At 46.8% G+C, this 26,578-nt stretch overlaps 1 protein-coding gene across 1 annotated transcript in view; it reads right to left on the bottom strand.

Annotated features, from left to right (window-relative positions):
- MINPP1 (multiple inositol-polyphosphate phosphatase 1) overlaps window positions 1-26,578 on the bottom strand; it is a 50,603-nt gene that overhangs the window by 7,110 nt on the left and 16,915 nt on the right. Inside the window, 1 exon segment of the mRNA XM_043518590.1 lies at window positions 10,390-10,397. Coding sequence (XP_043374525.1) covers window positions 10,390-10,397 — 8 coding nt within the window.

The following is a 26,578-nucleotide window of genomic DNA, read 5'->3' as shown; positions in this document are numbered from 1 at the left end:
ATAAGGGCAAATTAGTGCTAAGGTATAAATTATGTTAATTGGGCACAATTTATTAGCACTTCATGTTAATAAATAACATCAAACTGCAATAAAATTCAAGTGTGTTTTTTTGAGGTTACAACTTTTAAGAAAAAAGAAAAGGAGTACTTGTGGCATCTTAGAGACTAACAAATTTATTTGAGCACAAGCTTTCATGAGCTACAGCATTTGTGCACCAATGAAGTGAGCTGTAGCTCACGAAAGTTTATGCTCAAATAAATTTGTTAGGTCTCTAAGGGTGCCACAAGTACTCCTTTTCTTTTTGCGAATACAGACTAACATGGCTGCTACTCTGAAACTTTTAAGTGTAAACTTCAAATCACACCAGAGCAAACTAATTTATAGTTTTAAAAAAGGTATATTTCTTTTTGGTGCAGTATAACCACCACAGGATTATCTATTTTGCACACTGGAAAAAAAAACGACATACATCCATAATATCAGATTCTGTGTTTGTGTATCATGCTAAAAAAGGGGAATTATGTTTAGCTTACTGCAGCCATTCACAGCTGCTACTACCAAGGAAACATTTGTTTTTCTTGCAGATGCTACTGCCTGATTCTCTCTCTACTTTCATTATGCAGAGACGTCATGCACATTTTTTAACTGAAGTCTGGATTGTGACCAGAGGTAGGAAGAACTTCAAGAAAGGATACGTGGAACTTTTCCATCTCAGCACATCTGTAAAGCGGCCAGGCATAGTCATAATGAGGAGCATAGATACTGCTCCGTGATAAACTCCTGAGGACACTAGATAGCCAAAAAGAATGCACCATCTCAGGAGTAGGAAAATAAGAACCAACCATAAAAGGAGCTAAAAAAGACGAAAGGAAGACTGACAATATCCAATTTACAATTGCATCTGCCAGTCTCTCCGAGACTTACAGGATCAGCAGCTAGAGGAGGTTGCTAGAAAAAGACTCCCGTAAAAAACGAAAACAAAAAAAGTGAACCCAAGAAGTGAAAGAAGGTACTATAGCTTTTTCCAAGGACCATGAAGGTAAGTGGAAGATGTCCACACTGATATGAAATTGGAGAATGTCCAGCACCAGTGAGTTAATTCAAGTCCTCCCAAAAAAATGGAACAAAGAATTCATAGTAACTTATGCCAAAGTTTGCTACTTACTTATTTTGCTTTGTCATTTAAAAAAAAATAGATACTTCTCCAGTTAGTTCCCTTTTGAGGTATGAGAATTCCCTTACTTCAGATGGTAATGGCAGGTTTAGTTACAACCTCAAGTGCTGTATAGGACTAATTTATATAACTCTTCTATAGTGATGTGCATCTATATACATGCTTCACTTGAAAGTAGACCATTAGGGAATCAATTTCACCACTATGAAAACTACCATCATAATGACAAGACACTGCTGATTTCCGGAGTTATTTATATGAGGCTGTATAAATATATGTACTATAAATGTAAATTAACCTTGTTTAAGCAAACTAACCATGGTTCAGAACTATACAAATCTACATCTATGTATCTTATGATCAATAGTTTATTAAAGCTAGAACCAAAAATGTTATTAACAATTCTTTCTATACAGTATCTAGCAGCATGAGCACAGAATTCAGTTCATGAGCAATTGGCATCTTGTCTGACTGTCTGGAATCAGGATTTAACCTTACAGAAGTTTCTCCACTTGTAAAATGATAATAATTCCTACTCTAATACTACCTTTAATAAGCAGTAAGGTATACACATGCTGAATGGGAAAAATTATGTCCTAAGTGCCGAAATCACTTCCAGCTACCAGATAGACAGAAGCTCAGGAAAAATGCTGTCTTCTACCAACCATGGTTGAAACTTTGTTCCCTAGAAGTCGTGGGTAAGCTCTCCCCCTTTGTCAGGTGCAGAAGTCCTCCTCCACAGATCATCTCTTTATTGTCAAGAAAGACAAAGTCCTCCTGTTGACACCATCTGCAGTGATTTCTATTGACCTCCAGGATGTGTCCATCCTTACCTGGGCCTTTACCATCAGTTGGAAGGACTGATGAGACCACTACCTGTGTACCTGATTCTTTAACCCTCACTCACAGATCCTTGCAGTCACTATGGTCTGATCAATCATATCTGGCAGTATCATTGATGCCCACATGGGATGAGTAACATGGGGTAGTGGTCAGAGAGCCAGACAAGCCTCAGCAACCTTTCCATGATGCCTTGGATTTGGTCTCCAGGCAGAAACCACACATCCTGGGATGTTAGGTTGGCAGATGGATACCTTTATCTCCCTCAGAAGGGAATCTCTGATCATCGCCACCCTTCTTCCGAGTGCAATTTATATAATTGTTTAGATGATGGTGTGCACCTACACACATAATTGCATTTGAAAGCATCATAGGGATGGGAAATTCACCCCCATGCAAATTGCCAATAAAATGCCTATGTACTCCTAAACTTCTCAAAATAAAGCACCAGGATGGTGTTCTTCATCCTCACAAATCCAATGATTTGCATCTGATCATGTGTAGATGAAGTCCAGTTAATTATAAATATTGTTGTAGCAGCTAAGATCATGATGCTGCAAACTGCTTTGTGTGGGTGAAACCCTGTACCTCTACCCAGCCCCAGTGACTTTAATGGGGGCATTGTACTGGTGTAAGTCCACAAACACAAAGCCTCATTGCAAGGTTTGAGCTATACAGATTTACTGCAGAACTAAAATGAAAGCGCCCAGAAACAAGGCTAAAAAAGACAGTTAGAAATAGTGGAGCACAATCATTAAGTTTATTCAACCCCAAAATGATTTAGAAGGGACTTATCCATGTTTAATCATCTTCAATACTTCAGTTAACAAAATCTTAGACAAGAGAGATTGCAAAGGCCTATCATCTAAACCATCCTCATCCAACACAGGATCACTCCCTAATATACATTTCCTAGTGCAAGATCTAGTTGAGTTTTAGATGTGCCAAAAAAATGGACTTCTACTACCAGAAGTTTGTTCAGACATTCAGTTTAGCTGTCCCATTTTAATTATTTTTAATATTCCCTGTATTATCCTGAACAATTCTACTTTCTTTGTGTTTAACCTTTTAAATACTAAGTTTTTTGCATCTCCTTTCTACCTTCCCATCCACCTACAAGGATACTGCCTTCTATTTATTTCTGTTGATCTTTCTGATTCAGTTTGTCAATATGTTTCTGGTACCAAGGTCTCCAGAAAACAATACAACATATCAGGCTCTCTCACCTAGAACAGAAAGCAGGACACATACAATACCTAAACAAAATCTGAAGGGAACACTCCATTCTCCAAAATAAGCTATATTAACTGTCCTACAATTCACTGGACAGTACTGACAGACAAAACTATTTAAAATTTATCTTGGAGCAGAGAGTACTTGTAAGTCTAAATTCAATTGAATTACAGCCAGACAACATTTCTTGTGTCTCTTTCAATCACTTATTTTGTAATTCCATTCCCCAATAATACAGCATGCCCCCAAATCAAGCTTCTCTAGCCAAATTTGTTCTTTATAAAACCATATTGCTTATTGCTCAGGATTTTATCCTGAAGATGATTAGGTCTGTTTCTGAATATTTATTCCATTATTATAAAGAGGATGACGTTACACACACACACGACAACAGAGGTCAGGATGACACCTTTCCTTTTTCAAGATCACAACATTGTTTCTCTCCATTTTCTGGTACTTTACTAGCTCTTCTTGACTCCCCATGATCTGGGATTGGATTGTGACCTACCCTTTACCTCCGTGTAAGGGGCAGCACATAACTGTATAATCCTAGAAGATATAAGTTATTGAAGACCCTTATGGGCTACTCCCTCCTCACACCAGCTTGGCTTAGCTGGCCAGTGTGTTGTGGGATAAAGGGGAAGGACCACTATGTATCTGCCACTCCCCTTCCACCAAGTTCATGCAGCATCACCCCAGAGCCTTTGCCTCCCCACTTCTCCTCACACCCAAAATCATAAACCAAGCAGGCCACTCAGGGAGTGGGGCTCAATCTTTTACTCTGGGTGGTGATATAATGCCAAGCAATAATCATATCCTTGGAAGCTTCACGGACAATTCTCCTAATATTCAAGAACGCTCATCACCAGGACTGGTTCATTTGTATATGTGTAAGTTTTCCAGGCATTCCCTTACCTACTTTTAAAATCACTATTCTTATAAGGCTGTATCTTTAAAAAATATGCTTCCTGTTAAAATGCTACTATCTAGTCCCATGCTCAGTCTAGTAGACCCTACCACCTTTACTACTTCTGCTACTGACACATCCTTTGGGATGGTGGTCCTTCAAACAGCTGCTGACCCCTGCATCCTTGCACCATCCTCCTTCTTGAGTACACTTGTCAGTTGCCCACAGCAGAATACACATAGAGAATACAGCACTCAAAGAAGAGAGGTTACTTATGTTATAGTAACTGGAGTTCTTCAAGATGTTTGGTCTCTCTCTGTATTCTACTATCACACTCTCCTCCTCATCTGCTTGGGCCATACTAGATTCAGGTACAGATAGGACCGTAGCGGCAGTTGGCTGACCCCACCCTTTATCTGTTCAGCTGGAGCATGAGGAGAGCAAGGACACAGGCATGGATCAATGGATACTAATTGCAAAATTCTCTCAACTCTGGATACTGGATCCCCACAGTGGAATACACATAAAGATCAGCACTCGAGAGAAGTTATGACACAAGAATTGTTTAAAAATAACTTCCATTAGTGAAAATCTTCTCATTGTCCAATTTGCCTTGAAATTTCCAGAAAAATTCTCTATGATATAAAAGTCACAAGCAAAATTTCAGATATACTAGATAGTTTTGGCATCGTTGTATGGGTGACATAGGGAAGGAAACAAAATGTACTTATCTTCAACTTCAACTAGCAGTTCTCTCTAATTGCATATGAAACCTCCAATGACTTTAGAAAGCAGAAGCATAGAGAAGCCTATAGTGTTGGCCACAGTACACCAGTTGTTCATTGCAGAGCGCTTAGATTTAAATCTTAAAATCCTATTTATTTCTATATAAACCAACTAGTGTTCTCTACAGGACCAGGAGTCATACTGTCATGAAAGTCACGAGGCCCCCTTAACAGTGACTTTCACTTGATAAACTGCCAGTTTAGAATTCAGTTACACAAAAGTGTGAGCACATCAGAATTAAAAACTACTCAGCACAGACTAAGCCAACAGCTGCCCATTGTCTTCTCTTACTAAAGCTGATATTTATGCTCTATGATGTTTAAACATCATCTTACTGGACAGATCAATTTACCTTTGAGACACCTGTTGCGGTTCTCTTCCCTGAAAACATCAATAACTTAAGAGACTCAAAACAGATCTTTCCTTATAAGCCATATATTCATTTTTTTATATATAATGGATCAAATGAAAATCCTCTATGTATGAACCATAAGCCTTTGTATGAGAATGATCATATAAATCATTTCCTTAAATAAAGCTCTTAATGTTATATACACACTGATCAGTTGTCCTCTATTTGTGCAAGCTGTTAAATCCAGTTATCAACTGCTTCTGTGACAAAGAATCACGCCTTTCTTCAAAGTGTACTGGCAACCATTAAATAAGTTATCCCATATTCCTAAGAACAGCTGACATGGAATAGGAAGCCCAGATCAACTGAAGCGTAACATCTTGCACATCTAATTATATGCAATTTTGACCTTATTCACAAATGGAGTACCAGACTGCTACCTCTTGTGTTTATTTATCATGGCATCCAAAAGATGCATGCCATTTAACATTAACACAGAAAGAAAGAAAAACAAACAATAGCTGAACATTATGGCCATTTCTGCAAAAGCACAGAAGCACACAGAAATTATGTATCTTGCTCTTGGAGTAAGTTTTAAACCCAAACAAGCTATCTTACAATTAATGCATAAAATCTGTGGGGTTTTATTGTTCAAATACATGATGCAAAGAAAGAATTTCAATTGAGTTTATGAATCCATATTTAATTACTGGCACACAAAAGTTTAGTCACAAATATTGAAGCAATTAAGAGAGTATTGTGCAAAGAAGATTGCTCATTTTGACAGTCCAACCTTCTAACATGCACTTGGACAACAGGGTAGTGGTCTAAAAATCGTTCTGTGTTTCCTCTGAAGAACCAACATTAAATCTAAATATTCTAGGCTTGCATCTTCAGTTATCCTCACCTCATAACAATGGCAAAATAACCCTATTCATTGAAACATACTCCAACCAGTTCTCAAAACCAGTCTTTGGGATCCACGTCTTGCCAAATATTATGGGAGGGCTAATGTAAAAGTGCAAATAGAATGGTCTTATTGGTAACTACGAAAAATACAGTAGGTGCATATCAAGGAGTGCGATGTTACAGTCAGTTCCTGAATACCAAAATAGACCAAGGCAGAAATTTTGGAGTTTCACACCTAAATAAGGAAAATTCTGCAGTTCCAAGTAAAATGACTTACTGCTCAAGAATAAGTTGTCCTGAGCCCCGGAATCACAACAGACTAAGGAGAGATTGAAATAATTACTGGCCTTGAATAAACAGCAGACATAATTTATTTCTAAATCTAACCCACTTAATGGCCTAAGGATGTTTTAAAAATGAATGATAGAAAAATGAGTTAATTCATACATATTTCAAGTAAAAGGAAATGTGTGTCATATCAGAAGAAAAATTAACTATTTCAAAGCTAACTTACTTACCAATATAAATCACTAGTTTTTATCTAAACGCCTAGAATTTTAACCAGCAGCTTCTCAGAGACCTGGATGCATGTCCTTTTTTCAGTTTCAGAGTAGCAGCCTTTTAGTCTGTATCCGCAAAAGAAAGGAGTACTGTGGCACCTTAAGACTAACAATTTATTTGAGCATAAGCTTTTGTGAGCTACGGTTCACTTCATCGGATGCAGCAGTGGAAAATACAGTGGGAGATTTATATACACAGACAACATGAAACAATGGGAGTTACCATACACACTGTAACAAGAGTGATCAGTAAGGAGAGCTCACCACGCGCACAACAAAACACTAACCCAGGAACCTATCCTGCAACAAAGCCCATTCCAACTGTGTGCCAACTGTGTAAAAGTGGCAATTGTTCAACAAAAAAAAACTTCAAAAACAGACTCCAAAGAGAGACTGCTGAATTGGAATTAATTTGCAAACTGGATACAATTAACTTAGGCTTGATAAAGACGGGAGTGGATGTGTCGTTACACAAAGTAAAACTATTTCCCCATGTTTATTCCCCCCCACCCCACCGTTCCTCACACGTTCTTGTCAACTGCTGGAAATGGCACACCTTGATTATCACTACAAAAGGTTTTCCCCCCCTCCCCGCTCGCCTGCTGGTAATAGCTCACCTTACCTGATCACTGTTGTTACAGTGTGTATGGTAACACCCATTGTTTCATGTTGTCTGTGTATATGAATCTCCCCACTGTATTTTCCACTGCATGCATCCGATGAAGTGAGCTGTAGCTCACGAAAGCTTATGCTCAAATAAATTTGTTAGTCTCTAAGGTGCCACAAGTACTCCTTTTCTTTTTTTCAGTGTCTCTGAGGATTTTCCAGTACTACATTTTTAATCTTTTATGTAGTACTAAAAGGCTTTCGGAGACAAGACTTCAACCTATTTTGTGTTAGGTAAGATATCCCAACCTTTCGCCACTCACTCTCATCACTCAGTTAGTTAAAACAAACATCCTCTAGGGTGCCTTAAAGCTCCCAAGAGAAATGGGAGCAGCTAGCTTTTTCAATATAAAGGTCTAGTAAGGTGGTTTACTCACCAACCTATAGTGCACCCTTGTGTCAGGGTGTGATGCTGCAAGGGGTCCTCATCCCCGGTGCCTCCTTTAGCTGTCTGCCTCTCGCGAGGTGTTCCAGGCCTCAGTTCCCTGGCAAGTCACAAAATCCAACCCCCCTAAGGAGGGAACAAAAGGTTCAAAAGAAAGCCCTAACAAATCCAAAGTATAATTCTCTTTAGTCCCTTTCAAAGCAAACTAGATACTACTTCTCCAGCAGGATTCCCCACACTTCCTGCCTCACTCAGGGGCTCCGACAGTTTGCTGTGGAGATCTCCGTCTTCCCAGTTAAAAGTCCTATCCCAGGGCTTCTCCCATGGGAGCGTAACCCGTTTCTTGTGGGTTTCTACTATTCACTGTTGGCTTTAACTCAGGCTTTCCATATGGGAGTCTACTCTGCTCCTGTGGGTTTCTTCCGCCAGATCTCTCTCCTTCTTAACCCCTTCCCAGGAGCCAGAGTCCACCTATAGGACTCTGGTCTGGACGCCTACACCAGCTTTCTTCTCAGAACCTCATGAGAGGAACTCTGTCAATGTCTCCCTTGCCAAGGGATCCTGACCATTCTTTTGGTTTCTCATTCACCCTGACAGAAGCCTACTCTACCTGCTGTGAACTCCTTCCAGCATGTTGCAGATCTTCTCTGAAGAGCTCCTTTTTTCCCCTCCCCCTTCTTTTAAGCATCTTTTCCTTTATAGTGTTCTAGCAAACTCTTTCTAGCTAAGTTGCTCCATGAGCTAATTGAGCACCACCCTAGATACTTGATTAATCCAAGTGTAGCCCACAAAGTCATCATGGGCTAGTAGCCACAATGCTCCTGACATGCCATTCGCTCCATGACAGTCTTACTGATTTACTTTCACAGAATGATCCTATTGATTCAACTTTGGCACAGTGGATATGGGAGTTACACAAGCAAAGAGATTTGAAACTGTTGTAACTGAGCAGGGGTTAACGGTGTACAGTGGCCCAGCACCAAATACCAACAAACTACTGAAGAAGAGAGCACGTCATACATTTAGTCACACAATATTTTATCAAATCTATCCCTGACATGTGGATTAACATCTGAAACCAGATTCCACCTCAGACTAAAATATGCAAGGTTATTAAACATACTATGAGGAACGTTTTTTCTAAAATAGACGCAAGAGCTGTGGCTTCAGTCATCAAAACAGTGGAATCCCACAAGATATTTCAAATGTGGTTGAAATTTATATTTAACAAAGCAGGAGGACAAGTCATTTTTAATTGTATGGGTATCACAAAAAGCAAATGTAAAAGTAGAAAAATGACTGAGGTTTGATTTTCTAAAATGATTAGTGAAGCAATGCAATAACCAGAACTGCTTTATAGCCTTGACAAAGTCTGAAAGCCTCTACTGAGCAGCAGTCGCGCAATAATGGAGGGCTGTGGCTCTAAACAGGGTACAACTGATAAGGTATTTGTTTTAAACATGCTATTTACCTAAGAATAAGGGCCTTCTATTGACTTTAACAGGCTTTGTATCAGGCCATAAGTCTCCCCATATCACTGGCCAAGGGAAAAAGCCTCATTATCCCAACTAGCAAGTGACACAATCACTGGACTTTCAGATATACTATGAACCAGTTCATCAAGATTATTAGAGCACTTCGTGTCACCAAAACTAAATAGAAACACTGACACAGAAACACACCCCTTGTTCTAGATCTTTTCTGAACTCACAGAACAAAGTTTTCTGCAGCTTTTGGAACAGGAATACATGCTAATGTCTGTTACCTCAGCTTGCGCAAATATTTTGAAGCCACTAGATTAAAATCAAGCTGTTCAGAGAAAACTAAATACACTAACTGGAATTCTGACTTATGTAAATAGCAGTTAAAAATAAGAAAGCCCAACAACTAAAATGATGTAGAATTTTGATGCCATGTTTAAAAATGTTATGTATGTATTGACTAAAGAACACAAGTTTTATCAGGAAGACTTTTCAAGGGATTGATTACATCTCATATTAAAAAGAAGCCCATGAAAATACTTTGCTTTTAAGTTGTGCTAAGATTTAAGAAAAGGAAAGAATTTTTAAATTAAACTTTTTTGCTCATGCTATTTCAAAATGGGAACAGCTGCACCCATTATGGTTAAGGTTGCATCCATTCTAATCCTATTTGGTCATTTACAGTTTAAGAAAACATTTACTAAGTCAGTGGTTCCCAAAGTGTTTGGCAGGACCCCATTTTGATGGGGTCGTCAGGGCAGAAAGTCCCAGCCAGCAGCACCGGGGGCGGTGGTGGATACAGTGGATTTCGTAGATATGGTACTCCTGGGATAATTCTGCGCTACTGTGCATACACAGAATTCATGTCCCCTACAGATTTCTTTTCTTCCCTGCAGAAAAATTATTTTCTGATAGGGAAGCAAAGGGTAAATTGCAATAGAAGTCACACACCACTCCCTAGTTGTGACATATGTTGAAGTGAGGTATCATCCCACAAAAGGGTATTGTAACAAAGCTCTATCCTTGCCTCCGAGGGTCCCGCGTTTCTTGGTGGATTTCGCTAGCCTCAGAGGCTCACTGTGACCCTCCACGTAACCCTTCTTTCTCTCGAGACAAGGGTCACATCTACTGAGCCATTTTCATCATAAGCCAGCGAGGGAGGTGAGGAGAAGTTATCCTTCCTTGCACAGTCTCTGTTGTCTCCCAGTCTCAGTGATTAATCAGGGGGCAAAGGTGGGGGGGGAGCCCAGGCCCACCCTCTACTCCGGGCTCCAGCCTAGGGACCCTAATAGCAGCAGCTATGGTAGCTGACCTTTTTAGAAATATGACATGTACAATTCCCTGGGCTACTTCCCCCTCAGCAGTCCTCTCTTCCTCAAGCTCCACTTCACCCTTACCTCAGGGCCTCCTTCCTTGTGCCTGATATGGTGTGTACTACTCAGCCTCTCCAACTGCACAACTTCTTCCCACAGCTCCTGACTAACTGGGAGGCTTTTAACTAGTTTCAGCCAGCGTCTGATTGGCTTCAGATGTCCCAATCAACCTAGCTTTCTCCCTGCCTTCTGGAAAGTTCTTAATTGGCCCCAGGTGTCTTAACTGACCTGGAGCAGCTGCCATTTCACTTATCCTGGTACCAGGGATTTGTTTAGCCTGGAGCGAATCTCTCTCTCTCTCTCCCCCCCACTGCTCTCCCATAGCCTTCTAGCTTGGAGGGAGGTGGGAAGTTGCTACTCCTGCTGCTGCTGGGCCCTGAGCTCTCCCTGCTGCTCCAGCTGCTCCTCTGGCTGGGCCAGACACCCCCCATTCTCTGCTACTTGACTGCTGGACCCCCCACTCTTGGGTACTGCTACTGCTCCAACTGCAGCCCTGGGGGGGGCTGCTAGCCCACTCCCCAGAGAGGGGGAGTGAGGGACCCCAGCCACTGCTGTTGTGGACACCACCACCACCACCACCACCACCGGAGAGGGGTCCATTCTGCCTGCCTGGACTACAACCTGGAGTTCCTGGAGCTGCTGCTGCTGCAGAGGCCGCTGCCTGGAGCTGCTGAAGCCCGAGGAGGAGAAGAAGAGGATCATCTGCCAGTGGGGCAGCACCTAGAGACTTTGCAGACCACCGTGGAGGGGGCCTAAGACTGAGTAATTTTCAAACTGTGCTCTTGTGGTGGGGGTTTTGACTGTGTTTGTAGGGACACGGAGGGTGTGGCGTGGAGCTGCCCCCCGATCCATCTGTGTGTCCCACCCAACCCCCACCACTGTTACCACCACCGCTGCCCCCTCCACCACCCCCACTGGCTGTATACCATCTGCCTCTGGACTCAGCTGCTTGCTTGGCTTGCCAAGCCCTATTTCCACCCTTTGGGCCAGAAACAGCAGCCAGCTAAAAAAAAAAGACTTGTGCAAGTGCACATGGGGACATGTGCCCCCCCGGACTGCCTACTCCCCAGCTTTGCCCTTTACTACCTGCCCCATTTGCCACTTGCTTTGCCTCCTCTTTTGCTCCAGCCCCCCTTACTAGCTTCAGTTTGTTTGCCTGCCCCGCCCATTTCCTTCTGCAGCCTTTGTTTGTTTGCCCCACCCCAGCCTCTGAAGCTAGCCCCTTGGTTTCCCTGTTCTACCCCCAGACCGCTTAGCCCCTCGCTCCGTGTGCCCATGCCCCCTCCCATGCGCTTGTGCAATTCCCCATTTTAGTTGCAACCCTCTTCACTGCACCCTCAATCTTGTTGTATCCCCCCTTCCCGTAGTGCACCAAGAGGAGCCGGAATTCCACCTTGTGTCGGTGACGGACCCCTAACCCCTGATTGCCCCCCGTCCAGCCCACCCCTTTTGGTGCCCTCCTCCCCTGCCTGCAGCCTAGCGGAGAGGAGTGGTCGACCTGCTTCCCCTCTCCCCTCCTCCTTTTGGTGTCCCCCTTTCCTCCTTGTTCATGATGGTGGGGGATGAGACGGGTAAGACCTCTCCAGTAGCCCGAGCTCCCCCTCCCCCGCCTGCCCCTCGGTCACCCCCCCAAGCTTCTACCTCCGCTGCCAAACCATCTGCCATCGCCCCCGCTGGGGCACCAGCAGCGACGGGCACCGGGGTGACCTCCACTGCTGCCACGTCTCTCACCCCCTCAGATTTGGGGGGAGTCCCCCCAGCCGGCGGGAAGGGCCAGGGGAAGAAGAAGGGGAAGGGCCCCGCTAAAAAGACCAGGCCCTCCAGGGCAGGGGCTGCCCCCAATGCCCCGGCCCCATCTCCAGCTGGGGCGCCCCTCCCCGCTGTTCCCTCCACCAGCTCTGCAGGTGTCCCTCCCCTGGCCCCCAGAGCATACGCCCAGGTGTCAGCAGCCCCTTCGCCTGCCGCTACGTCATTTCTCCAGCCCACCGCCTCCGCTACCATCTATAGCGGCCGGGGCCCCTTTCCCACCATGACCAGGAAGCACGGCGTCCGTTGCCTCCTGGTGCCCGCCTCACCCCACGTGGAAACCTATGTGCGGGCGTTGGCGAGGGTGGTGGGGCCCATGGCCATTGTGGCGGCCTCCAAAATGTATGGCAAGGTCGTCTTCTTCTTAGCATCGGAGGCCGCCGCCCAGGAGGCGGTGGAGAAGGGCCTGGCGGTGGGGGGCGTGTTCGTCCCTTTAGAGCCGCTAGAGGACCTGGGCGTTCGCCTGGTCCTGACCTCCGTCCCTCCCTTTCTGCCCAATGCCGCCCTGTTACCTGCCCTTTCTGCCTTGGGAAAGCCCATCTCTGTCATCAGCCCTCTCCCGTTGGGCTGCAAAGACCCCGCCCTCCGTCACGTCCTCTCGTTCCGCCGGCAAGTGCAGCTTCAACTACCGCCGGTGGCGCGCGACGGAGAGGCACTCGAGGGGTCCTTCCTAGTCCCCTACCAGGGGACCCCTTACAGGGTGCATTATTCCACGGGGGAGGCCCGGTGCTACCTCTGCCGGGCGATGGGGCACGTCCGGAGGGACTGCCCCCTGGCCCGGGAAGAAGGGGCACCCAAGACCCCCGAGCCCCGGCAGGGCACCGGCGCCGTCATCGCCGACGCCCCTGGCTGCCCGGCACCTGAAACCGCCCCTCCTCCTTCACAGTCCACTATTGCTCCCGCTCAGGCCCAAGGGGCACCTCCCCCACTATGCCCAGACGAGCGGGAGAACCCCGCCCCCGCTGCTTGCAATCTGGCGGGGCCTGTGGAGGAGGGTGCGGCAGGGACACCGCCAAGCATGGGAGAGGGCCCGCCCCAAGGGGAATCTTCCCTCCCTTGTGCTAAACACAACCCCTGCTAGCCAGCCCCCGGATGATGCCATGGAGGGCTGGACCCTAGTCCAGGGGAAGCGAGGCAAGCGGAAGGCTCGAGCTCCGCTCCTCCCATCTGATGCGGAAGGCCCCCGGAAGACCAGGAAGGGGGGCACTGATGCCGAGCCTTCCCTTCTACCCACGGGTGTGTTCCATCCACCAGAGCCGGCTGGGGAAGACGTGGCAGCACTGGAAGGCGGTATCTCCCCTCCACAGGAGTCCCTCCCCTCCAAGACCCCCGAGGCACCATCTGAAACCCCAGTGTGCCCCGAAGTAACCGTCGCGTCAGGTGCCGGCGGGGAGAATCCCGGGGTAGCGGAAAACAATTTCCCCTCTATATATGAGGAGATCGAGGCCCTGGGTCTGACTCCAGTCACCCAGGGGGAGGACGATCCTATGCCAGCGTGCCTCGATCTGGGCGACTTCACTCCAGCCCCCCTTTCCCCATGTTCCCTCCCCCTAACCGTTGCTTCTGCTCACACCTCCGAGGAGCCCCTGGACTCCTCCATCAACCCGGCTGCAGAGGGCACCCCGCTGAGAGCCGCCAAGCCAGTTGAGGCGACGGCCAGTGCCACGCGGCTGGAACCTGAGCCACCAGGGGCATCCCTCGCTGGTGAGGAGCATTCGACCTCCTTTCCGGGAGAGGACCCTACAGAAGAAAGTCCACCTCCTGATGCCGTGGCTGCCAAATCCACCAGAGAACTTGTGCCCGGCGTCAGTAAGAGCCCTCTCCCGACCCAGACTCTCACCTCTACCCCTGCCCCTGCCCTTATCCCGCCCACCTCCCGAGATATCATTGCCACCCCTGGGACTGTCTCCTTCCCCTTTCCAACTGATGACTCCCAGGGAATGGCCTTTGTGTTTGCCCGTCCCGACCCCCCAGGGGCTGCTATCCTCCCCCCGCCGCCCCCTATCGCCCCAGCATTCAGGTCAACCCATCAGGAGCCCCGTCGGGGATCCGCACCCTGTCTGCCCGTCTCGCTGGGCCAGGGGGTTGTACCAAGGGCCCCATCGGGGAGGAACCAGACCATAACCCCAGCCCCCCATGCGCTGCGAGAGGAGTTGCGGGAGTTCCGAGAAGACGTCCGTGGTTCCCGCCACAAAGTCCAGCTTGCCCTCCAGCGATGGGGGGACTTTAATCAAATCCTCCGGGCCGCAAGGGCCCTCATGGGGGAGAGGAAAAGGACCGGGAGACAGGGCGCTGCAGCCTACCAGCGGGTCCGCCACTTCCGTGACTCCTTACTCACCTACGGGGTGGGTCACGGACTGCTGCGCGGCCCGCCGGGAGCCACGAGCATGCCTGCCGGCGAGGATCCCCCCCAGCCCTCCTCATGGCACCCTTTACCATCGCAGCATTGAACACCCGTGGCTGTAGGATGGGTCTCCGCAGGTCCCAGGTGCTCTCCTTCCTTCGAGAGAGGAGGTACTCTGTGGTTTTCCTACAGGAGACCCATACGGATCCGACCGCCGAAGACAGCTGGCGGCTGGATTGGGGGGACAGGGTCTACTTTAGCCACCTCACAGTTCATACGGGTGGAGTGGCGACCCTGTTCTCCCCCGACCTACGGCCCGAGGTGCTGGGGGTCGCCGAGGCTGTGCCGGGTCGCCTGCTGCACCTCCGGATCCGCATGGAGGGGCTGGTAGTCAACCTCGTCAACATCTATGCCCCAGCAGCGAGCCCGGAGCGGCTGCAATTCTATCAGCAGGCATCCGCCTTCCTCGGCACCTTGGATCCTCAGGAGTGCCTGGTCCTGGGAGGGGACTTTAACATCACCCTTGAGGAACGGGACCGCTCGGGAACCGAGCAGAGCCCGGCCGCCGTCGCCGTCCTCCAGGAGATAGTCGAACACCACTCCCTGGTGGACGTCTGGCGCGACCACCACCCAGATGACACTTCCACGTTCACCTTTGTCCGGGTGGAGGCCCATCGGTCGCGGTTGGACCGCATTTATTTATCACGCTTTCATCTTACACGAGCCCACTCCTCCAGCATCCGGCCAGCCCCATTTTCTGACCATCACATAGCCACCGTGACAGCCTCCCTCTGCGCGGAGAGGCCGGGGCCGGCCTATTGGCATTTTAACAACAGCTTGCTGGAGGATGCGGGCTTCGTGGCGTCCTTCCGGGAGTTCTGGCTGGCCTGGCGAGGGCAGCGGCGTGCCTTTCCCTCGGCACAGCGGTGGTGGGACGTAGGGAAGGTGCGCGCCCGGCTCTTCTGCCGTGACTACACCCGGGGCACCAGCCAAAGGAGGGATGCAGCGATAGAGCAGTTGGAACGGGAGGTCTTAGAGCTGGAGAGGCATCTGGCCGCCAGCCCGGAGGATCCACCCCTCTGCGGAGCGTGCCGGGAGAAGCGGGAGGAGCTCCGGAGCCTCAAGGACCATCGGGCCCGGGGTGCCTTTGTTCGATCCCGCATCTGTCTCCTTCGGGAGATGGACTGCGGCTCCCGCTTCTTCTACGCCCTGGAAAAAAAGAGGGGGGCTAAGAAACATATCATCTGCCTACTGACAGAAGATGGCACCCCCCTCACGGATCCGGTGGAGATGTGCGAGAGGGCGAGAGCCTTCTACGCAAGCCTATTCTCCCCGGAGCCGACCGATCCTAACGCTTGCAGAGTGCTGTGGGAGGAGCTCCCAACGGTCAGCGTGGGCGACCGAGACCGGCTAGAGCTGCCTCTCACTCTGGCCGAGTTCTCGGAAGCCCTCCGTCGCATGCCCACCAATAAATCTCCGGGCATGGACGGGCTGACCGTGGAGTTCTACCGCGTGTTCTGGGACGTCCTGGGCCCAGACCTAGTCACCGTCTGGGCCGAGTCTTTGCAGAACGGGGTCCTCCCTCTTTCCCCGTGATCGCCTTATTGCCGAAGAAGGGGGACCTCCGCGATTTACGAAATTGGCGTCCCGTCTCGCTCCTCAGCACGGACTACAAAATCGTGGCAAAAGCCATCTCCCTGAGGCTAGGGTCCGTGCTGGCGGACGTGGTCCACCCAGACCAGACCTACACCGTCCCGGGCCGCAGCATCTTCGACAACCTATATCTGGTCCGGGACCTATTGGAACTTGGGTGTAGGGATGGTCTGTCGTTCGCCCTCCTGTCCTTAGATCAGGAGAAGGCGTTCGACAGGATGGATCACGGGTATCTCCTGAGCACTCTGCAGGCGTTTGGCTTCGGACCCAGGTTTGTGAACTTTCTCCGGGTGCTGTACGCTTCCGCAGAGTGTCTGGTAAGGCTCAACTGGACCCTGACCGAACCGGTCAACTTCGGGCGAGGAGTACGGCAGGGGTGCCCCCTCTCAGGCCAGCTGTATGCTCTGGCGATCGAGCCCTTCCTCTGTCTCCTCCGAAGAAGGTTGACAGGGTTGGTGCTGAGGGAGCCGGAGCTGCGGCTGGTCCTGTCGGCGTACGCTGATGACGTGCTCCTCATGGTCCAGGATCCGGGCGACTTGGTGCGGGTGGAGGCTTGCCAGGCCATCTATTCAGCAGCCTCCTCCGCGCGGGTCAACTGGCTCAAGAGCTCTGGCTTGGTGGTAGGGGACTGGCGGCAGGCGAGCTCCCTCCCACCCGCGCTTCAGGCCATCCGGTAGAGCACGGGTCCGCTGCTCTATCTGGGCGTTTACCTTTCTGCCACGCATCCCTCTCCGCCGGAGAACTGGCAGAATTTAGAGGGCGGGGTGATAGAGCGGCTCTGGAAATGGACAGGACTACTCCGGTGCCTCTCCCTTCGAGGGACAGCGCTAGTGCTTAATCAACTAGTCCTGTCCATGCTCCGGTACCGGCTCAACACCCTGGTCCCGGCCCCGGCTTTCCTGACCAACCTGTGGACATCGATTCTGGAGTTTCATAGATACTAAGGTCAGAAGGGACCATTCTGATCATCTAGTCCGACCTCCTGCACAGCGCAGGCCACAGAATCTCACCCACCCACTCCTATGAAAAACCTCACCCATGTCTGAGCTATTGAAGTCCTTAAATCATGGTTCAAAGACTTCAAGGAGCAGAGAAGCCTCCCTCAAGTCAACCATGCCCCATGCTACAGAGGAAGGCGAAAAACCTCCAGGGCCTCTCCAATCTGCCCTGGAGGAAAATTCCTTCCCGACCCCAAATATGGCAATCAGCTAAACCCTGAGCATATGGGCAAGATTCACCAGCCAGATACCCAGGAAAAAATTTTCTATAGTAACTCAGATCCCATCCATCTAATATCCCATCTCAGGGGATTTGGCCTATTTACCCTGAATATTTAAAGATCAATTACTTACCAAAATCCCATTATCCCATCATACCATCTCCTCCATAAACTTATCGAGTAGAATCTTAAAGCCAGATAGATCTTTTGCCCCCAGTTCTTTTGGTCAGGACTGCACTGGGTCCTTGCAGGGGTTCTCCATCTACCTCTGGAGGAGGGAGGGCAGGGCCTAAAACGTCTGCTTACTCAGGTCCATGTCTTCCGCCTCCAGACCCTGCAGAGGCTCCTTTATGGTGCAGGTAGTCCGGCGTGGAGCATACTGGCGCACGCCTTCCTGCGCCGCTTCCGAGGGCTCCGATACGACCGGCAGCTCCTTTATCTCCATGCGAGAGGTCTTCCGCGAGACCTCTCCGGGCTGCCGGTCTTCTACCAGGACCTCCTCCGGACCTGGAAACTCTTTACAACGAGCAGGTCCGTGGCGGCCACCGAGGGGGCAGATCTCCTCGTGGAGCCCCTGCTACACAACCCCCAGCTCCGTTTGCAGGTGGCGGAGTCCCGCTCGGTGCGCCAGAGGTTGGTCCTGGCAGAGGTCACAAGAGTCGGAGACCTCCTGGACTATGACCGGGGAGACTGGCTGGATCCCCTAACCTTCGCTCAGCGCATGGGGCTTTCCAGACCTTGTACTCCCCGACGCATACTTCAGGAGGTGAAGGCCGCTTTGCCGCCCGCTGCTCGGGTTTATCTCGACCGGGTCCTGCATGAGGGCACGCCCCGCCCACCCACTACCCCAGGCCCGCCGGACCTTTTAATTGGACCCCTGCCCCATGGACCCAACCGATCCCTTCACCCCTTCACTAGAAGCAGGCTGCACGAGATGCAGCCGGTCTATTTTCAAACCGCACCAAGAAAACATCTCTACACGCTCGTGCTCCACACCCTTCACGCCCGCACCCTCGTGTCCCGCCCCGCTACAAAATGGCGGGACCTCCTGCCACCTTTGGAGGGTGAAGAGCCCCGTGGGCCAGCCTATATTCCATCTTAGTCCCAAAGCCCGCCGGGGATGTCAGTTGGCGGCTCCTTCACGGAGCCGTGAGCACGGGCGTGTACTTGGCGCGGTTCACCACAATCCCAGACACCTGCCCCTTTTGCAGCGTGAGGGATACCCTGGCACATGTCTACCTGGAGTGTGCCAGGCTGCAGCCCCTATTCCGGCTCCTCACCAATATCTTATTACGTTTTTGGTTGCACTTCTCCCCTCACCTTCTCATTTATGCACTCCCTATCCGTGGCCCCACAAAGTCACGGGATCTCCAGGTCAACCTCCTCCTGGCCCTAGCTAAAATGGCCATCTACAAAACCAGAGTGAGGAGGTTGGCCGATGGAGTCTCCTGTGACTGTAGGGCCTATTTCCGATCCTCGATCCGTTCACGTATCCGGGCAGAGTTCCTCTGGGCAGCGTCCTCTGACTCCCTTGATGCCTTTGAGGAGCAGTGGGCGCTGTCCGGGGTTCTCTGCTCAGTGTCCCCGTCCGGTTCCCTTCGTTTGACCCTTTGACCGCACTCCTATCCCTGTTATTTTATTAGTTGTCCTCCGGAATTTTTTGGGCATCTAGGTCCTGTGGATCCCCCTTTTAGGCTGAGGGGGATCCTTTAGCAGTGGACGGGCTTCGCCTGCCCACTTCCCGGATCCCAATACGACTACTCTTCCATAGCCATCTGGCCTTGCCCCGTCACAGTATGCTGTAATTTGTTTATGAATGAGTAACTATTGTCCAATATGCCATTTGCTCACCATTTTGAAGTTGCTCTACCAAGAGTAGAGAGCAATGAATGCGTATATAACATTTATATACACATACTAACAGCGTTTTACTAGAATTATAGGGGAAAATTGGTCTGGTGGTTACAATTCTGGACTGGGGCTCTGAAGATAGGGTTCTAGCCTCAGCTTTACCCTCCACTCCTTGGGGAAGACACTTCTTTGTACCTCAACTCCCCATCTGTAAAATGGGCATCATGAATACTTCCCTGAGTCACAGGGGTGAGGATGATCAGTTAATATTTATGAAATGCTCAGATGCAATAGTGGTTGGAGATAGATATCTATGTACTTTTAAGCGTTACTTAGTGAACAAATTAGCTAATTCAGAGTATTATATTTAAATCTTCACTGTTTTAATTCTGCCATCTTCTGCTCTGTGATGGAACTACATGCTGTTTTTATTCAAAACTTAAGCTCCTTTGTAATGTTTTATAGTTTAATTACCTAAACAGAAAAGGACCATGACTTGGGGATATGAATTCTTACCTATTTGCTGTACAGATGGCACACTGTTCATCTAGTATCCATAGACAAAAAGTATAGATAAAAACAGTGTCATATAGTTCACAAAATTCTCAGTCTTTAAGTGTTCCCTCCTGTGTCTGAAACCCAAATACAGCTGTGTTTTTGCTAGTGCATGAGAACCAGAGTGAAACCAGAGAGTCTGTCCAAAGTGAGTAAAGTGTAAAAAGGATATAAATTAGATGAACATTATTCAGATTACAAATCTGAATAATCTAAAACATATTAACAAATGAAGAATTTTTGTAAGTCTCAGAATGAATGAGTATGTTTTAGGCCATTTTTAAATACATTGCTTGACTATTTCTCACCTATTTTTCCTCCCTCCTCTGTCACCTCTATTTACCATTTTATGGTTTTCTCTGAATTCTTTTTAAAGGGACTAGTAGTAAATACTTACTGGGTACAGTCAGTGATAGCAATCTGATAATAAATTTGGGTTTTTAATCTAGTTTTTATTTTAACACCTGCAAAGCTATAAAAAAAAATCAAAAATCTTCACTAGCTAAAAAGTTGATTTTATTTAACGTTCCTAGAAGGAAAATGGACATAGTAAAAGGCATGTGATCTGAGGATATTTAAAAGTCAAACCAGAATTCCATCAAAAATTTAAAGCTTTCACTCCACTTCTGTCAGAAGGAGCGGACTGGCAGGCTACGAGACAAAACCAAAGTATGTTGTGTTTGGGAACTGGTTTAATCTGACAAATAAAATAGCAAGAATGAAAGCATTTCTGGTCAGAGCTATTTCTGGAAATAAAAGGAAGTATAAATTGTATTACAAATCAATAGAAGGGGGTACAGTGGACTGCAAAAATCTTTCTGACATTAGGAAAATGGCTCCCCAACAAAACCAAGGTAACTTTAATCCCACCAAAAAAAAAAAAAGTAGGGTTCCTTTAAACGTGGCTTAGTGGTTTCAGCATGTCTAGTGCCAGCGATACCAGGTGAGACGTATCCTGGCCTGCATTCCCTCTAAGGTCCACACCTGCGCGACTGCACATGAGGCCATCAAGGACTACGTACCAGCCGTGCAAACAGGTGAATGTGGAGAGAGGAGGCTGTGAGGTGAGATTGGGGTGTGTAGAGGTGGGGTGGGGAGTTGGGGTAAAGAGGCACCTCTCTCCCCTGTCTCAGCCCTGGCTGCAGTGAAGGAGGTAATTTCTCAAATACTCAACCCTTCATTTACAATTATAAAGCTAAAACTCCACCTAAGAGCTCTGGTGACAAACAGACTGGAGCTCACATTGTTTGCATAGCCACTGGGACCCAGAATCAGAAATACAACTTTACTTCAAGGTCCTCCCACCCCTTTATCTAATACATGGATTCATATATTGTTGTGGCTTTTTTATTATTATTATTATAAACTTCATACCCACATCAACTCCTTCCCGAAACAAAGCTTCCTCTTGCAGCTACTAGATTTTAATACATGAATAATGGTAAGGGCATGACAGGAAATCAGCTCCTTAGCACAGTCTCATGTATGATACAGCAGCCAATTTGGTATATTAAACACAAACACAAAATTGAACATGTAGATTATATCAAAGCTTTGCTTCATGTTTCTCTTACCCAATGCATTTAACTAGATAATACTAATCTATATTAGAGTTCTATAAATGCTGGCAAATTAATCCAGAATGCTTATCTGTTCCAAATTTTGTGTAAGAAGAGTAAATTACAAAACACAGCTTTTATTTTGAGAGTCAAACTTTTCACGTTAAGTGTATCTAACTTCTTGCTTACCAGATGCCTGACAATTAAGTCAGACTGACAGTTTCTTTTTAATTCTCTTTAGATGAATCCTAAATGTCAGGAATTCAAAGATGATATGGTGTTAAACACGGGATAAAGAAAAGGAGTACTTGTGGCACCTTAGAGACTAACTAAGGTGCCACAAGTACTCCTTTTCTTTTTGCGAATACAGACTAACACGGCTGCTACTCTGAAACCTAAACATGGGATGTTAGTGCTGGCACCTCAGCTATAGATTGAAAAGGAGACCACGTCATAGCTAGCACATTCAATAAAAACTCATTTCCTAATACTAATTGTCAAGCAAAGGGCTTCTACAGTGATAAGCAGCAAGCATCCTTGCTTGCTTTTAAAAGCCAAATGTAAAGTATTATGTGATTTTGTTCAACTGAGTTGGCACACTGAAGCTGCAACTGCGCATGCTAGTAAAGTTAAGAACATACATATTTGTTAGCAAGATCAGAGTCTCAGAACCAAAATACTAAGGATTCTTAATATTTTGCTGTGGTGAATGTTTAACAGATAAGTCCGCGAGAATGTACTACTCTGTTTGCTGGACATGCATGACAGGTGATAAATTCAGATGAAAGTTAACAAACCTAAACATTTACTTCCCACCTCATTGCACAAAGTGGAAGTGCATGAGAAGGCGGAGAAGCACATTTGAGTCTCAAATTTCAGTAAGTTATGCCCTTTTTATCTACAAACTCAAGCAGTTTTAACGTCACCCACATGTATTAGATCTAAACTCCACTTTATTTTTAGTTTCTATAACAACTGAAGCCCCAAAGCTGTTAGGAATAAATGAATATCCATTTTGTTCAATTGCTGTGTAAGTCAAGCTAGTAGATTCAACTTTAAAGTTAGTAAGACAAAGCTACATGAACATCTTGCTGAACTGGAATGAAAAGCTAACAGGATCACTTTTAATTAAAACATGTATTTGGTACTTTTTTAATATAGGTATTTTTCCACATCTCCTCAGATACGTCTTATAAGTTCAGATGATTGATTATTCATCTTTAGCCTATTATTCTTCTGCTCGTATAAGAATTAGACTACAGTCCATAACAATACACAGGATTTAGGTCTAAAAGAGCCCACAACAGACTAGATTATTGGCACTCTACATACAGTGAAAGTGCAGCACCCTGTGGCTCTTGTTATTCTTCTCACGCCTTTGTTGCTACTGTCCCCTTCTCTTCTCCACTACTAGGGCCCTATGAAACCCATTTTATTATTGTGACTTTTCAGATTTATTATATTCGGATTTTGGTTTTTACCATTAAAAAAATTCCATCTTTATGGGGGGTTTTTAAAATCAAAATTGTTTGATATGTTGAAAAAACAATAAGTAGCCTTAAATGCATAAAAATAATCAGAATTGCATTGCAATGGGAAAAACTGATTTTACAAAAAAATCCAACAATTTAAACAAATCACTCTGCAGATATACAGTATATAGTAAAAGTAAATATAGAAGTGTGTGTGTGTATGAGAGAGACAGAATGCGAGTTGAGGGAGAGTGTGTGTTGAAAGAGAGAGTGTTTCTTTAAGCACAGCTCTCACCAGCCTGAACACTTGTTCAGATAGCAACTGGCAGCAACTGCTCCTGAGCCAGAGGCTGGTACACAGACAGGCGCCTCCCTCCCTCCCCCACCAACCCCCCATCCCAGCCCAGCGGAGACCAGGTACACCAGCCCGCAGAAGGGGACACACCAACATCTGCTCCCAGCCCGCCTTCTCAGCTCTGCACACCATAACAGATCAGGAGGCTCTCAATATGGAGCAGCTTGATTATAGCTCAGCTGTGCAGCCTGCCTTGCTCGACACTGCAGACCTAGTCTCAGGGAGAGCAGAGCTCCATGTTAATGTTTTGATTCCATGATTCCGTCCAGGTTCTTGTTAACACAGATTTCATAGGGCCCTACATGACATACCATGACAGATTTAGAAATTTCCTGCAATATCCTGGACAAGCCATACTGAATCCAGTTATACCTTACTGAAGTTTAAGTATTTTAGAAGTTCACTGTATTAAAAATGCAAATGTTTATGTATTATTGTCTGTAGCATCTCTAGGGACAAGACCTGACTAATGTAAATCCAGAGAAGAGTAACGAGCTTCAAAGGACTATTTGAAACGATGTGAACTTTTAAAGTTAAGTGAGTTTCCTAGGAAATCTTTAGAGGAAGGTGTATGCAAATATAACTTCTCCAGTTATGGAAAAATCCAGCCTTTTGAAGATACGCCTGGAGGAGAAACCCATTGTCTATCAGTTAAGTAATCCTAGATCAAAGGCTCAAACTGTATAGAAGAGTGACTCTCAGATTCATGCACGAGCTTCTTCTGAGATAACAGCTTGTCACCACAGGAAAGCCCCTTCATGGGGTTTGAAGGACTGTTCACCTGTTAGAGACATTGCTAAGGTTGGGGATTATCTCTGGTAAGGTTATTAGCAGGTGCGTAGATTCTTTTATTGTTTTTAATATGTTTTCACTGTAATGCTTTTACCATAAGAATAAACATGCTCACTTAGAAAGAGCTGTGTGGTTACTTAACTGCTGGCAGTTATCTGTTTATAGCCTCTGAGAAGAAAAGCCAAGCAGGTCTACCTAGGCAGCCTGATTGCTGGGAAATCCACAGTGTAGGCAGGAAACTGTACAGCCTGTAAAGATCCCATCAGGAGGGACAGATATGGGTCTCCACCCAAGAAAGGTAATGACTGGGGAGCCAGAAGCCTGAGAGCAGGTGTTGGTGGTGGACCTGAGAGGGGAAATACAGCTGCAGTTGCCCTGAACTGTGACATGTACACCTCTAGTTTCATTCCTCTTACTTATTCCCACAACTCTGTCAATATACATAAAGCAACATTAAGTATTAATTCATCAATAAGTGCAAGTACGTGTCTACTGAATCTGTAGTACAATGCTGTTGCAAACCCTATTTGGAGTAATGTAACCCAAAAAAATAGAAGTTATTTAATCCAGAAATTTAAGTGATATAACATGCGTGGTCTTCTCCATGATGCTAGTTAACAAGTTTTAGAGGGTCACAGAATTCAGTGGCAGCAGTAAGAAGCAATTTGTTGCATAACATTTAATGATTATGTAAGGAATGTGGGCCAGATAGGAGTTTCGGACTGGATATCTTTATTTGATCAAATGCTAAATGAAGTTTAGTAATCATCAGGAATGCTAAAGCAACTTTGATTTTAGGTGAAGGGGCACTGGAGACCTTACATCCCACTAAAGGTACCACCCACAGGGACCCGATTAGAACAGGGGTCTCAAACATGTGGCCAGCAGAGTTATTTGCTGCGGCCTGCCAAGGTTCCTGCCCCGTGAGTTATTTCATGTGGCCCCAAGCTCCCCTCCCATGCTGTTCCCCCTCAGCACGCTGCATCCCCACTCCTCTGCCTACCTCCAGGTGTTTCCTACTGCCAAACAGCTGTTTGACTGCGCTTAGTGCTTTCCAGGAGGGAGGTGGGAGGAGCAGGGAGCCACACTTAGGGGAGGAGGCAGAGAAGAAGCGGGGCGAGGGGGGGGGGATTTGGGGAAGGGGTAGAGTGGTGGCAGGGCCGGGGGCTTTTGTATCTTTATATGAAAAGGTGTCAGTGGTGCGGCCCTCGGGCCAACGTACTAGTCCTCATGTGGCCCTCGTGGTGATTTGAGTTTGAGATCCCTGGATTAGAAGAACCCCAGAGTCCCTGACTGGGCTAGGTATACTGTTTAAACTGCAAGATGACACAGGAAATTCTACAGGCAACAGAATGAATTCCAAGCCGGCTGATACGTAGGATCTGGCCTTCTTATCCTGACGCCTGAGCCTTGCTTTCCTGATCTGTCCCTGGTTCCCATTCCCCTGCCTTGCTCCTGGTTCTTATCTTCCTGTCTTGTTCCTGATCCCTGGTCTGGCTTGGACTCTCAGCTTGACTCCCAACTCCAACCAGTAGGTCTGACCAACCAAGCCCTGGTTGTAACACTTAAAAGTTTTTCCAATAGAGAGAAGGTTCATTAATCCAAAAGGTCTAGAAAATGTGGTTTCCCATGTCACTTGTTATTTTCATATTGTGTTTTCTAAAGCATAATGAAGTACATAATATGTTTAAAATAACAATTTAATCTCATCAATTGCAGTTCCTTATGCAATAAAAGTTTACTTCTGTTCCTCCTTGCAGAGGAGGTTAAATGTTACTGTTGAATAAAATAACCTGCACTACATATCATTCCTAAATAACCCCACTGATAAATTAGTTATCAGGTAGTTTAACAAACTTAAATGTTGGCGCTGAACAGTTTTATAAGCCTTAATATTAGAGTTGGCATCTATTTATGTTCTCAGAGTTTTTGAATAAAGGTCCAAATGTATGGAAACTTTCTCTCCTGCCAGCAGATGGAAACCAACTATGTGAACTTTAAAGCAGTAAGTCTACTGTAGGGCAGCAAAGAAAAACTTGCAATCACCACTGGACAAGCCAGAGTGACCCAATGGGGTCCCAAGTTAGGCTAAAAGTGTATTTAGATTCATGAAACCTTTAAAAAACAAAACAAAACTTCTCTTCCCCTTATTATTGTATACTAGGTCCAGACCTCCTCAATCCATTTTAATGTTTTACTGCCTTACAGGCCTCCGAAGCAGCCTTCTGCTCAACTACAGCATCCCATTTACTGCGTTCTGCAATAATGTGCATCTAACCCAAAGCAGCGGCCCTGCAGATCTTTAA

This window comes from Dermochelys coriacea, chromosome 7 (assembly GCF_009764565.3).
Source record: "Dermochelys coriacea isolate rDerCor1 chromosome 7, rDerCor1.pri.v4, whole genome shotgun sequence".
Taxonomy (NCBI): domain Eukaryota; kingdom Metazoa; phylum Chordata; order Testudines; family Dermochelyidae; genus Dermochelys; species Dermochelys coriacea.
The sequence above is the reverse complement of the archived record's forward strand: the minus strand, read 5'-3'. Positions and strand labels throughout refer to the sequence as shown.